We start from the raw sequence: 13573 nt of genomic DNA, 5'->3' as shown, positions 1-13573 counted from the left end.
CTGAGGGAGGAGAGGTTCACTGGTTCGGGAGGGCAGTACCGGCCCGTGGGGGCGACACCGGCGCGGAGGGGCGGTCCCGGGCAGGGGGCGGTGCCGTGAGGAGCTGTCCAGCACCGGCACCTCCTGAACGTCCCTGCGCGGCGGGCCCGGGGCTGCTCCTCGCTGCCCCTCGCTGCCTCCCGTTCCTCTCTTGGGCCCGGGGCTCGAGGCTGGCTCCTCCGTCCCCAGCCGGCACCGGACAGCCCTGATGTCGCCCTGTGGGGTTCCCTGCCCGGCAGAGGGGAGACTCCTGCCCCGAGCCCCGCTGGCGGGGGTCACCGGTTGTCCCGGCACAGGAGGTGTCACACCCGTTGCACGCCGGCAGGAACGGTGATGAACCTGCGGGGTGGGGACAGGGTGAGGGGACACGGAAGGAGCACAGGAAACCAGATGCCGTGTGGCCCGTGCCACCCGCAGAGTCCCCAGATGCTGGGGCCAGAGAGAGGCCTTTGGCAGTGGGGCTCCTTGCACAGACCCTTGTCCAGCTCTCGGGGTGTGTCCCAGCGCGGGCAGAGCTCGATCCAGCCCTGCCCCTGCAGCAGGATCAGTGCCAGGCCAAGTCCAGCCTGGGCAGTGCTCTGTTTGGCTGCCGTGTGCAGGGTTCTCAGTGGCAGTGGCTGCTCCGTGGGTCCAGCAGAGAGCTAAGCTTTGCTCCAAACGAGGTTTTATTAAAGTGGGTTAAGTGCCTAATGGGATTCCCAGAGAGGCTCAAGCAGAGATTAATGCCCTGGCTGCGGGCTGGGCATCGCTGCTCTGACAACAGGAGGCTCCTGGCATTCTCCTGCCCCAGCCTGCAGCCCATCTCTCAGCAGCTCCCAGAGCCCCCAGTACCGTGTTGTGGGGAAACAGCTCCAGCTCTGCCCATCCTCCCTGCCCACCCTCCTGCCCACCTGCTGCAGGTACCCAGGAGAGCCTCCTGCCTGCACCCAGCCTTGGCACACTCCCCAGAGGGGCCAGGAGATGGGAGCAGAGAGATCTCCCTGGGGAAGGACCCAGCCTAAGGCCCTGGCAATGTGGGTGGTGGCAACGTCCCAGGCAGTGACACCAGCTGGTGGGCAGGCCAGGTCCTGGCCAGGGCACGGTGGGGCCAGAGGAACGGGGCTGACAGATGAATTGGCAGCTTGTTCTCCTCTAAGGCTCCTTTCTGCCCCTGCTCTCTCTGTTTCTCTTAGGAAACTTTTGTGTCCCTTGTGTCACAAGGAGCCTTTTCTTTGTCAACCTTCCCAAGCGTGCCAGGGAGGAGGCCGAGCTGGAGCACAGCCATCCCTGAAGGCATCTTGGGCAGCTGTGTCTCGGCACCAGGATCTGACCCTGGGCATGGGCTTAGCTCCTCAGGCTGCTTGCACTCCAGGATTCACCCTGGGGCCGCTCCCCTCCATCCTCGCTCCCAAGCATCTCCCCACAGATATCCAGCATGGGCAGCTCGACCACTGCCCCCTGTGCTGCCTCTCCCATCAGGCTCTTAATGATGCCTCCCAGTTTTCAGAGCTGCTTTGCAGCCCAGCACACCCAGGGAATGATCTGACCTCCTTTGTCCCTATTTCTCAGCCTGGTTTCAGCTCCTTCACACCTAGCAAAGGCTGTGTCAGGGTGGGCAGACAGGCACAGCATGGCAGCGAGGCCCTGGCAGAGGCTGAAGGGTTTCAAAGCTTTTTTCATTACCAAGTGTTCATGCCCAGGCTCCTGCCGTGATTATCCCAGGGGCACAGGGCAGAGTTCCACCCCCAGCAGGGATCTCTCAGCTGAGAGATCAGAGAGAAGCCAGTTTTTATAGAAGTCACCCTGAAACACTTTGGGAACAGTGACACAGTTGAGGAGCTGGTGGACTCTCCTGGGACCATGGGGGAGCCAGAGGTTGGATCCCTCTGAGGCATCACAGAGGGACTGGGGGCTTCAGCTGCTGTAGCCCCAGCATGGGGTCAGGAAGGGACTCAGCCCCACGGGGCCAGGAGGGCCATGAGCCAGGGGAGGGCCAGCTCTCCTCAGGTGATGGATGGCTCCAAAGTGAGTCTGCTGTGATGCTGGGGATGCTCCAGTGACCCCTCATGTGCAAAACTGGGGCATGAAATGAGGCCTGGGCTCCAGGTCCCTGTCTTCATTTCTGGCTGCTAAAACTGCACACGTGAGATGCATTTGGACACCAGGCTGAGCAAGAGGCTCGAGCTCTGAGCACAACAGATGCCTCTTTGAAGGAGATGCCTTCAGGGGTGTACTGGGTTGTTTGTCCTGGGATGAAGGCTGTGCCTCAGCCAAGGCTGTTTCACTTCCCTTCAGTGTGAGCACCACTGTGTCTATGGATGGCATCATGTGAAGGGATCAGAAACCACCTCACTTCTGGCCTTAAAGCTCTTTAATTCAGGGAAAACTCGAGTTCAGCTCTGAAGCCATGGCCCAGTGCTCCAGACCTGAGCTTTGGAAGGTCGCTGAGATGAGCATCCTGCTCAGGAGCTGAGCACTTCTGGCTGCCCAGGGAGGCTCAGCCCTGGTGCTCAGGCAGGGCTCTGCTGCCCACAGCGCTGCTGTGGCTTCTCCAAAATGCCCTCTGGTGCTGAAATACCTTCTGTGTATTTGCTGCTTTCCACCACCACGGGACCCAGAAACGCCAGGCAGGTACTTGGGGAGGAGGCAGGGCCCAAAACCCACCTGGTGGTTGCAAGTCCCACAATGAAAGCAGTGGCTGCCAGTTTCTGGTGCTCACAGAACCTGGAGGGCGACTGGCAGCTGGTTCCCGAGAGCAGCCCTGGGCACAGGGAGGCCCCGCGGCCGGGTGGCCTTGAAGGAGAAAGTTGTTTCCCTTTCAAGCTAATTGCAGAAGAGCCACCCCAGGCTATCTAGGTCAAGCTGTAACCTGCTTTCTCTGGGCAGAGAGGCGGCAGGACGCCAGCGTGACGCAGCGTGACATGGCACTCATCCGCTGCCTGGCCACCGCGACATGTGGGGCACACCCCAGGGGCACCTGAGCCCTGGGGACAAGGTTGGGATGGAGCAGAAATCAGTCCAGAGGAAAAGGAGGAGTTTATTTGGAGGAAGACTGGGCCAGATCTCTCCTGGGAATGGTTTTAGTTTGTTAATGAAAAGCTGGGGTGAGGGAGGAGAGCTGCTGGGCACAGGAGTGGTTCCTGCTGGGCACAGGAGTGGTTCCTGCTGGGCACAGCAGTGGCTCCTGCTGGGCACAAGGAGTGGTTCCTGCTGGGCACAAGGAGTGGTTCCTGCTGGGTACAAGGAGTGGCTCCTGGGGCTGATGGAGGAAATCTTTCGAATCACAGAACTGTCAGGGCTGGAAGGGAGCTCAAGGCTCAGCCAGCCCCAAGCCCCTGCCATGGGCAGGGACACCTCACACCACAGCAGGTTGCTCACAGCCACCTCCAGCCTGGCTGCAAACACCTCCAGGCAGGAGGCTTCCACCACCTCCCTGGGCAGCCTGTGCCAGGCTCTCACCACCCTCCTGGCCAACAACTTCTTCCTCACAGCCAATCTCCAGCTCCCCACTTCTAGTTCTGCTCCATCCCCCCCCGAGTCCTATCCCTCCCTGACCCCCTCCAAAGTCCCTCCCCAGCTTTCCTGCAGCCCCCTGCAGCTCCTGGGAGGCCACAATGAGGTCTCCTGGGAGCCTTCTCCTCTCCAGCCTGCACAACCCCAACTCTCTCAGGCTGTCTGCAGAGCAGAGCAGCTCCAGCCCTCTGCTCCTCCTCGTGGCCCTGCTCTGGACACCTTCCAGCCCCTCCAGATCTCGGTGGCAGTTGCTTGGGTTTGCCACCTTGGTGGCACCTCCAGGTGCCAGACCCCAGCCCAAGGATCTGTCTGGTGTTACAGCCCAGGGGAGCAGGGTCACATCCACATCTCCCCTTGCCCAGCCCCAGGGCAGCCCCCCCAGTATCCCTCAGGCAGGGTGAAGCCTGAGGAGGGCTCACCCATGCTTGGCTGGGTGTGTGGGGAAGCAGTGGGAATCCTTGGAGTTCCCTGAGGTGTGTGATGTGGGGAGGGGATGGCTCCAGAGCCTGGCTCCCAGCAGGCATTGGCATCTCCTGGGAAGCCTCAACCCTGAGAGCACAAGGAGAGGACTGATTTTTCTTGTGGGCAGCGTGGCAGCTTTGGCATCTGCTGCAGCCATGGCATGGCAGAGAGGTGGCTGCTGGGGGCTTGGAGAGGAGAAATGGAAGTTGTGTCTTAAGGAGAGAAATCCAAAGAGAACAGAGTGGAAAAAAGCCTCAAGCCCCTGGTTCCAGTCCCAGTGCCACAAGCCTGGTGAGCAGGCAGGGCTGGAGGGTGTTTGCTGCACACTGCTGGTGCTCAGAGGTTGCTGGGGAGGGGAAGGCTGTAGCATAAAGCTACACCTCCGAGCTGGCTGAAGAGGATCTCAGGGCCAGCTGGATGGAGGCAGTGGCAGATGATCAACCTCTGTGTTAGGAGAAATTCCACCAGCAACAGCCTTGGGGCTGGAGGGGTTTGTGCAGGGCACACTGAGGGCAAAGCAGGTGAGTTTGGGACAGTGGTTGAACCACCCTTGTCCAAGGCTGGAGCTTCCCTGGCTCTTGGCCCCATCCCAGGGGTTCTCAGGCTTACTGGGGGAGGGGAAGCACAACCCATAGGACTTGGCAGATGTTTTGCAGCTCAAAGATGAGACCTGCTCTGCCCCCAGGCACTGGGCAAGGGGCTGGGTTAGAGAGGGTGAAGAAGAGGGCAAAACTGGGGCTTGGGAGTGTGAGATGCAACCAGGAAAAGGGCAGAAGGGCTGGGGGGAGCTGACTGCTGCCAATGCTCTCTGCTGGCTGTGTTGGGAGTGTTGTGTCCCTGGGGATGCTGGTCTCTGGCTCCTGTCTGGTGCTGGCTGCTGGCTGCTGAGCCTTGGCTGCTATTTACTATTGTAGGTGCAAAGAAATCCCTTGTGTGGCCCCACATGGCCCCCAACCTACAGCACCCTTGGGTGCAAGGTGGTGCCAGCACAGGGCTTCTGGTCAGGTCCCACCCTTGCCCAGCAGCAGTGGGACCCCAGCTCTGTCACTCTGCCTCACCTCCCAGTGGGGCCACATCCAGACCTGTTTGCCAGTGCAGGGCTGACAGATCCCCAGTGCCTGTCTCTGTCTCATCCCACGCAGCAGCTCAGGGCTGGATCTGGGCCAGCCCCCACCAGGTACCTTGGCCCTCCTTCCATCCACCAGCACTGGGATTCAGGGCCATGACCATGGTGAGTGGAGGCAGAGACATCTCAGTCAGGCAGTGGGGGGAGAGAAAACCTCCCTGGCCATTTCAAAAGCTTCAAGGAGGGCAAACCCAGAGCTGGGTGTGTCAGGTCCCTCTGCCTCTTAATTAAAAATGCCTTGGAAATGCCTTTCTAGGTCCTGGCTGGCCCTGGGTCAGCTGCAGTGCTTAGATCTTGTCGGCTCACCTTCTCCCCGTGCCCCGGGGCTCTGGATCAAGTGATGCAGCTCATGTGGGGCTGGACAAGGGAATTTGGATGCTTTCATCCAAGTACTGCCTGTGGCAGGGCCGTGGCCACCCTGTGGGCAGTATGGGGCAAGGCTTGGTCCTAGCAGACTCCCCACAGCCTGGGGGGAGCATGGCTTGAGGTGGCTGTAGGGTTGGAAAGAGACAAAATGGAGCATTTTGAGGCATTTTGGGACCTTCCCTATGAACCCCCTCCCCCCGGCGATGTGAAGGGTGCAGGGCTGGGTGCTGTTCCCACTGGGGGCGACAGGAGCCGGCCCCCTGCGCCCTGTGGCTTGCCAGGGAACCCTTCCAGCTCTGGGCAGCTCGGCCTCGGCCGGGTGGTTTGAAAGGCAGCCAGGCTGCCAGCCCCGAACAGAGCAGCCCCTGTGTGCGCGGCCCCTACCTGGGCAGCAGCGGCCCCGGCCCCGCGGGAACGGCTCCGGCTCCAGCGCGGCCCCGAGCGTGCTCGCTGGAGCGGGCACACAAAGCGCCTCTTGTGCTCGCTGCACCCACCCGGCCCCAAGCCAGCATAGAGAAGAATCCTTCAGGGGTGACGGGCACTGAGGTTGCCTGACCTGGAGCTTATGGTCCCCCCAGGATCCTTGTGGACCCCCCGAGAACTTCTGCTCCCCTCCCCAGAGCTTTTCCTTCAAGGGCAGAGAGCAAACCCACACTGCAGCGACCCCAGAATGTGTCCTGGGAGGTCCCTGGCAGCATCCAGGGCCCATTGGACTTCTGGTTCCTTGTGGCTGTAGGGGGGTGAGGAGGCAGGGGCTGGCACAGGCATCCATGCAGCCATCTCCACTTCTTTCCAGGCAGCCCTGCAGGAAATTTGCCTTTGCAGTTTGGACTTTTTTTTGCACTTTTCCTGGAGAGCTGCAGGCAGGAGGTTGTGGGAGGTGGAGCTGACTCCTGCTGAGCTCTGCTCTGCCTGCCTGGGCAGAGCCTGCAGGAGGGATGAGCTTCTCCATTCTCCATCAGCTGTGACCATGCTGATGCCCTTGCCAGGAGCGGTGGCACAGACAGCCCTGCGTGTGGGTGCTCTGGGTGGGATGCTGCCCCTGTCCCCATGGGCACAGAGCAAAACATCAAAGCGAGGGGATGTGGGGCACTGTCTGGGTGGTGGTGCCAGGGAGAGTCACTGTGGAGCAAGATGAGAGCAGGAGCATGGAGAGCTGGGGTGGCTGCACTACACTGGGGAATGCTGGGGATGGGGAGGCTACAGATGGGACTCAGCCTGAGGACTGGGGTGACAGAGCTGCTCTTTGTGTACTGGACAGTGGTCCTGAGAGATCAGGACATGATCTCAGGTGTCTGGGAGATGGTCTCAGGTGACCAGGAGCTGGTCTTGGATGGCCAAGAGGTAGTCTTGGATGTCCAGGAGATAGTCTTCAGTGGCTAGGAGATGACCTCAGCTGTCTGGGAAATGATATGGGTGGCAAAGAGATGGTCTTGGTTGACCAGGAGGTGGTTTTAGGGAGCAGAAAAAGTGGGTGGCCAAGAGGGATCCATCCTGCCTGTGGTGCAGCCCTACTGGTGAGGGTCTGTGCCTGTGTGGTCTTGCTGCGGGGACCTGCCAGAGGGACCTGGAGTCATGAGGCTGGTGCTGCAGAGGGTCGCTAGGGGAGGGTGGCACAAGTGCCCTGCCCCTGTGGGCTCCTGTGAGGGGACATCCTGGGTGTCCTCACCCCGGGGTGTGGGATGCAGTGGCCTCCTCCTGGGATGGGGACATGGAACACTCATAGCCAGTGGGGGCCAAGACCAGGGTTCAGTGTTTCTGAGGGAATATGAGTGCCCCCCCTGCCCACCACCTTGCCAGGCTCTGTTCAAGCCTCTCTTCCCCCCCACAGCCTCGCTGACCAGGATGAACGGCATGGCCAACGTCAACCCCGCCGGCCGCAGCCACTACGCCTCTGCCATCCCTGTGCCCCGCGCCACAGCCCACAGCAAGCTGCACCCCACGGCCCCTCCAAGCACCCTGGAGCTCCCTGTCCCTGTGGGGGCTCTGTCCCCCCAGCCAGGGAGAGCATTGGCCCCTGGAGCCAAGACCCTCAAGCCCAAAGGCAGCGGCAGAGCCCCCGGCCGCGAGCCAGCCAAGAGCAGGGAGGGCAGCCCCAGCATCCCTCCCTGTGGGGGGCAGAAAGCTTTGTCGAGACCCCTGGTGCCCCCCAAGAAGTGGCCAGAGGTAGTGGGCAGTGGGAGGAGAGGAGCAGGCAGGGTTGGGGAGCCCACGGAGCTGCCCAAACCTACCCTGGCACAGGGCAGGGGAGGAGGGCGTCCAGGGGGGTCCCTCAGCAAGGGCAGTTTGGTGGCCACTGTGGAGACAGGGGATGACCCCCGTGGCAGCTCACAGGGCCGAGGCTCCATGTTTGGGTCAGGGGCCATCACCTTCTCCTCAGGCCCCCTGCACAGCCATCCTGTCACTGCTACCGTGGCACCCTTCCAGTACCGGTGAGTGTCTGGGCACGGGGGGCATGGGGCTGGGAGGGTGGGGGGATAGGGGCACACAGGGGCATGAGGACATGGGGAGGCAGGTGGGCATGGAGGGGACGGCCACAGGGTTTGGTGGGGTCTGGTCTGGGGTCTCTGCCACAAAAGGAGGGTTCCCACTGGTTTTGGGGTGCTGGGGGCTCATGGGGCACTCATGGGCAATGGTACAGGGCAGGGGATGGACTCAGTGAGGAGTGGGGTGCCCTTGGAGTCCCCATGCCATGGGACCATCATCCCCAAACCCTGGCAGAGCTCGTGGCACCGTATCTCCTGGAGGTCCTTATCTGGCTACCCCCTGCCACGTGCCCCTGCTCCCCCTGTCTCACCCCTCCTCTTCCCCCAGGCTGCAGGAGGATGAGAGCGCCACGTTCACGAGTGACGAGAGCCCTGCTACCGCAGGGGGACCTGACCCCAAAGCTGGATACCTGAGTGAGTCTGGCAGGGGAGGGGTTGCTGGGGATATGGGGGCCCTGCTGGGATGGTGCTGGGGGGCACAGGCTTATATTGGGGCTCAGACCCCTGTGGCCCCGTGTAAGAAATGGAACCAGGGCTGGAGGTCAGTGGGGTGAGGGGGAGGGATCCCCCACACAGGAGGTGTCCCAGGTGCCTCGGGAAGGGCACAGCTGCAGCTACCTTGTCCGGTGACCCTCAGTGGCCACCAAACTACACCCAGTGGCATGGCCTCACCTGGGCACTGGAGCCACGCTGGCATCCTCCGCAGTTGCTCTGGCACCGGGGGACCCTCCCCTCTGGTGGCACTACGAGGACATCGCCCTGCTCAGCTCCTGCCGTTTCCCAGCGAGCTCCAGGGGTGACCCATTTCCAGGGAGCTGGTGCGGGGGTGGGCGCCGCAGCGCTGCTGGCTCCCCACACCCACTGCCGGGACACTTGTTCCTGGAGCGAAGGGAGCCCAAAGCCCACTGCAGTGTTCGGGACGCCCCAGTCCCCTTCAGCGCTTGCTTTGGGGGCAGATCTGGGGGGGATGGGGGTGGGTGGGCGGCTGCTGGAGGGGACGCTGGGGCAGCGGTTGCCAGGGCAGCGGCAGTGGAGGATGGTGGATGCTCCGGGATGTGCAGGGAAGGGGAAAAAAAAGAAGAGCCGGGAGCTTTGCCGGGTGATTTGAAGGGACAGAAGTCGGTCAGAGCCGCGGTGGCTCACGGCACAGCTCGGGTTTGCAGTGGGGTCCTAGCATCGCTGGCAGGCAGCCAGCAGGTAACAGGGGTCAGGGCTGAGCCCTGACTTGGGAAGCATCGCAAGCGGGGGGGGGGGGGGCAGGAGGATTCTCCAGGAGACAGGAGGAGGGGAGCGAGCGGGGCTGGCGTGTTCCCAGCACAGCTGCCTGCCGCCGTGGGGAGCTTTGGGATGAGGCTGAGCAGATTTGGTGCCGGGGAAAGGGTTGGAGCCTTCCCCTGACTCATGCCTGACGCAGCCACCTTGGCCTGTGGCACTTCCTGGGGCTCTGTTTGGCCTGGCCAGGGGGAGAGGGAACATTGGGAGGTGTAAGGGTCACCTCGCTGGCCCCCAAATGAGTTAACCCTCTCCCCTCCCTTCCCCCCGAACTGCCTGCAGAGGGCTCCATGCCCAGGCAATGTCCTCGCAGCTCGGAGAGGGCTACAGTAACTCCCCCAGCTCAGAGTGGCTTTGGGGCGCAGCGAGTGGCTTGTGCACCCATCCTGCCCCAGCAGCACCTTTGGGTGCAAAGCACCCTTTTCCTTGGTCACCCTTAGCTGTCCCATCCAGGCTGGGTTCTTTTCGGGGTTCCTCAGCACCACCATGGGTTGCACCCCGAATCGCTCAGAGTGGTCGTGCCCCGTGTGGGGGGCCGGGCAGCGGGGGGCGCTCCTCACCCCCGGCCCTCCCGGCTCCTTATCTCGCACATGGGGATGGCTCTAATGCAATATTTTCCGGCGGTTGCCATGGCAGCCTGCGTGAGGTCACCAAATAGACTTAATTCACCCCTCCCGAGGGACGGCTAATTAATGAAAAATGATGATAACCAGACCCCGCTCCCCCTCTTTTCTCTCCCTCCCTAATTCCCCCGGATCACTGGAGAGGCCCCACTGGGTTTGGGGGCCACGGTGTCCCTCGGGGGGGCTCCTGGCACCACCCTGACCCCTTCCTGCACTGTTTGGAGTGCAGCCTCCCCGGGGGCCACTGTGAGCTGCCGGGGCTGGTGTGGGGACTGCGGCAGGCGGGACGAAGGGTGCTTCTCACGCAGGGTGCTGGGGCTTGGCTCCCCCCACGCTGGCTTCGCCCACTCCCCAGCCTGCACACACCACGTCCCTGCCTGCAAGGGGCTTCGGGGGCTGAGGGCAGCTCCGGGCGCAGCGGCCTCCGGCTCGATGCGGGGGCAGCTCCCACGGCACCCACGGGATCCACCCCACACCGCGCCTGCAGCTGCAGCCCTCGGCCCGCGAGTCCCACATCGCCCCAGGGTCCACATGATCCTGCGGGTCCTGCACGGTCCCTCTGCCATCGGGGTCCCGCATGGCCCCGGGGTCTCCGGCGTCCCACCGTCCCCCGGAGTCCCACTTGGTCTGGGGTCTTGCACAGCTCCTCTGCTCCTGGGTCCCTCACGCTCCCGCTGTCCCGAGCGTTCCCGCTATCCCGCACGCTCCCGCTATCCCGCACTCCCCCGCTGTCCCGAGCGTTCCCGCTATCCCGCACGCCCCCGCTGTCCCGCACGCTCCCGCTATCCCGCACGCCCCCGCTATCCCGCACGCTCCCGCTATCCCGCACGCCCCCGCTGTCCCGAGCGTTCCCGCTGTCCCGCACGCCCCCGCTGTCCCGAGCGTTCCCGCTATCCCGCACGCTCCCGCTATCCCGCACGCCCCCGCTGTCCCGAGCGTTCCCGCTATCCCGCACGCCCCCGTTATCCCGCACGCTCCCGCTATCCCGCACGCTCCCGCTATCCCGCACGCTCCCGCTGTCCCGCACGCTCCCGCTGTCCCGCACGCCCCCGGCTCCCGCGCGCTCTCGCTGCTCGTGCTCAGCTCCGCACGTCTCCGGGGGCGGTGCGCGCCCCCGCCTCGCCCCGCCCCGCGGCGCGCGCCCCTTCCCCTCTCTTCCTCCCCGCCACGGGCGCGCGCGCCGCGCCCCGCCCCCTGCCCGCGCCAGCCGGGCGCGGAGGAGGGAGGGCTCTTTTTGTTCGCCCCTGACATTCCGCTGGTTCGCAGTGTCCCGCCGCCGGCGGAGCAGCGAGGTGGGGCCGCGCCGCTCATCCCCACCTCGCCCCCCATCTCCTCCCCGTCCTGTCCCGCTCCGCCCCGCTGGGGCGGGCGCTGACGGCGCTTCTCTCTCTGTCTCGCCCGGTGTGTCTTCGGTGCCGCAGCCGCAACAGCAGCAGCAGCAGCGCCCGGCGGGTTAAATGGTTGCAGCGCGGGGATGCTGGGGAGCAACCTCAAGAGTCTTCCCGACGTGGAGCTGGGCGAGGAGGAGCGCGGTTACCGGCGGGGCCCCGACGGCGGCGCGGTGATGCCGAAGCGGGCGAAGTCGACGGCGGCGGGGCCGCGGGGCGCGGAGCTGCGCGTCTTCAAGGCGAGCAGCGCGGAGGGGCGGCTGCCGGCCGGCACCAACCTGCGTAAGCAGAAGTCGCTCACCAACCTGGCCTTCCTCACCGACGCCGAGAAGAAGCGGCAGCTCTACGAGCCGCGCTGGAGCGACGATATGGCCAAGGCGTCGCCAACGGGGGCGGCGGCGGGGGGGGGCGGCCGGGGCGGCGGCGGCCCCCGTGGCCGGGAGGCGCCCGCCATGTCGCGGAGCTTGTCCCGCTCCGAGCACTCGCTGCTGTCGCCGCGCCCCTCCGGCCCCGCCAAGCCGCCGCCCGCCGGCAAGCCCAGCCGCATTCCCCGCGGGCCCTACGCGGAGGTGAAGCCCCTCAGCAAGGCCCCCGAGGCGGGCGGGGGCGGCGGCGGCGGCGGCAAGTGCGACGATGAGCTGCTGGGCGGGAAGGGGCCGGCGGTGGCGGCGGGCTCCGAGGAGAAGCCCTACCTGAAGGTGGACCCCGAGCTGGTGGTGACGGTGCTGGGCGACCTGGAGCAGCTGCTCTTCAGCCAGATGCTGGGTGAGTGCGGGCTCTGTGCCCCGCCCGCGTCGGTGGCAGGGGATGGGGGCATGGTGGGAGTCCGGCCAACCCGGGCGTCGAGGGCGCCGGCCGCCTCTGGGAGCGACACGCCAGGGGCTGCAGCGGCGTCCCCAACGCTGGGGACGCGGAGAAAAGGGCGCTGAGGGAGAGGGGGTGCTAGGGCAGAAGGCGCAGGGGTGCTGCTGTTGGTCTTCTTGAGGAGCAAGGCGCCGTCGGGCAGCCCAGGGCCTGGCGCACAGCCTCCTCTCGGCCCCCTGGCCAGGAGCAATGGCAGGTTGTGGTCGAGCTCGTCCTCCCCTAAGTGTCATTTTGGCCACCCCTTGTCTCCACACCCCACCACAGACAATGGAAGCTGCCCGGCCAGGCACTGCTGTTGCTCCCTGCCATGGGGACTACCCCGGGGGTTGACCTTGGCTGCTCTCGCTGAGAGCCTGCCGGTGGAGGTGCCCTGCCCGTGCCGCTGTCTGCGCTTTGGGCAGGGGGGCTCGGGTCCAGAGCTCCCCCAGGGTCCTGGGCTCTGGCCGAGGAGGGTCCTCCGAGGATGCTGCCAGAGGGCTCGCGTGAGCTGGTTGCAGCCTGTGGCCGCCTGCATCTTGCCGTCCCGGTGGGTTTGATGGCTGAGCCTGCGCGGTTAAGAGCTCCTTGCGTGCACGGTGGCTTCTCACCGGAGCAACGGGCGCCGGTCCTTGTGCCGGCCGTGCTCCTGGGCTGGGGATCTGCTGCCACCCTCGTGGGCCGTGGCACTGGGTCTCGGTACATGCGCGCCCGGTCTCAGTGCCGGCGTGCCCAGCCCTCCCGTTTCCCGCATGGCTGCGTGCTGATCTCTAGGAAACTGGCAGCCTCGGGAGCCCTCCTGCTTCCCTCTGACGCTTGCTCCCCACAGCTTCCCGATTGGCAGCTCCCATGGGCTCAGCTGGGCAAGGACCGTGGGGGGGCTTGCGACTCCAAAGAGCTCCATTTGGTCTGGCAAACTGGTGTGAGAAGGTGGCAAACAAGCTCTGCACAGCTGTCATGGTGCTCCCTGCGCCTGAGCTGGCTGGGTTTAAAGCCTTGATGGTTGGTAGTGGGGGGGTAGCAGTGGTACAGGTGGGGCTGAGAGCCCTGCTTTGTCCAGTACCTTCAAGTTCCATGACTGGGCCCCCCTTTTAGGAGCCCAGGCAGCTGGAGAGCTGGCTTAAGGTGCCTTCTCTTGGCTTCATTGTGAGCAGAGCTGTGCTGTGGGCAGAGAGGGGAGAGATCCACCCAGTCCAAGGCTGTGGGGGAGGTTTGAAGAGGTGGAGTGGGAGCTGGAGCGGGTGCTGAAGTTGGGCACCCTTCAAGCCACGCTTGCTGAGTCCAGTCCCCTGCTGTACATCCTGCTGCTCCAGGAGTGTTCAGTGTCACAGCCCCAATGCCCCAGTGTACAGCCACAGTGTCCCTCTGGCACGGTGTGCGCTGCTGTGTGCTGGCACATGGGCACTGAGCCTCCAGACCATGGCCCTTGACCTGTGCCCACCCACTGGAGCAGCAGCCATGGCGTGAACCCTGCCTAAG

General features: G+C 64.3%; 1 protein-coding gene across 4 annotated transcripts in view; it reads left to right on the top strand.

Moving 5' to 3' along the window:
• The window catches only part of NAV1 (neuron navigator 1), a 94817-nt gene that overhangs the window by 7301 nt on the left and 73943 nt on the right, over nucleotides 1-13573 (top strand). For 3 of the 4 annotated variants that reach the window (XM_054176274.1, XM_054176273.1, XM_054176272.1), the window contains exon 1: nucleotides 11106-12019. In XM_054176274.1, coding sequence (XP_054032249.1) covers nucleotides 11341-12019 — 679 coding nt within the window. In that variant the 5' untranslated portion in view covers nucleotides 11106-11340. Of the gene's footprint in view, nucleotides 1-7316; nucleotides 7918-8299; nucleotides 8386-11105; nucleotides 12020-13573 lie in introns of those variants that run through there. The other variant, XM_054176275.1, reaches the window with a different exon arrangement.

Source organism: Dryobates pubescens, chromosome 35 (genome assembly GCF_014839835.1).
Source record: "Dryobates pubescens isolate bDryPub1 chromosome 35, bDryPub1.pri, whole genome shotgun sequence".
Lineage (NCBI taxonomy): Eukaryota > Metazoa > Chordata > Aves > Piciformes > Picidae > Dryobates > Dryobates pubescens.
Note: the sequence above shows the minus strand (reverse complement) of the source record. Positions and strands in the feature narration are given on the sequence as shown.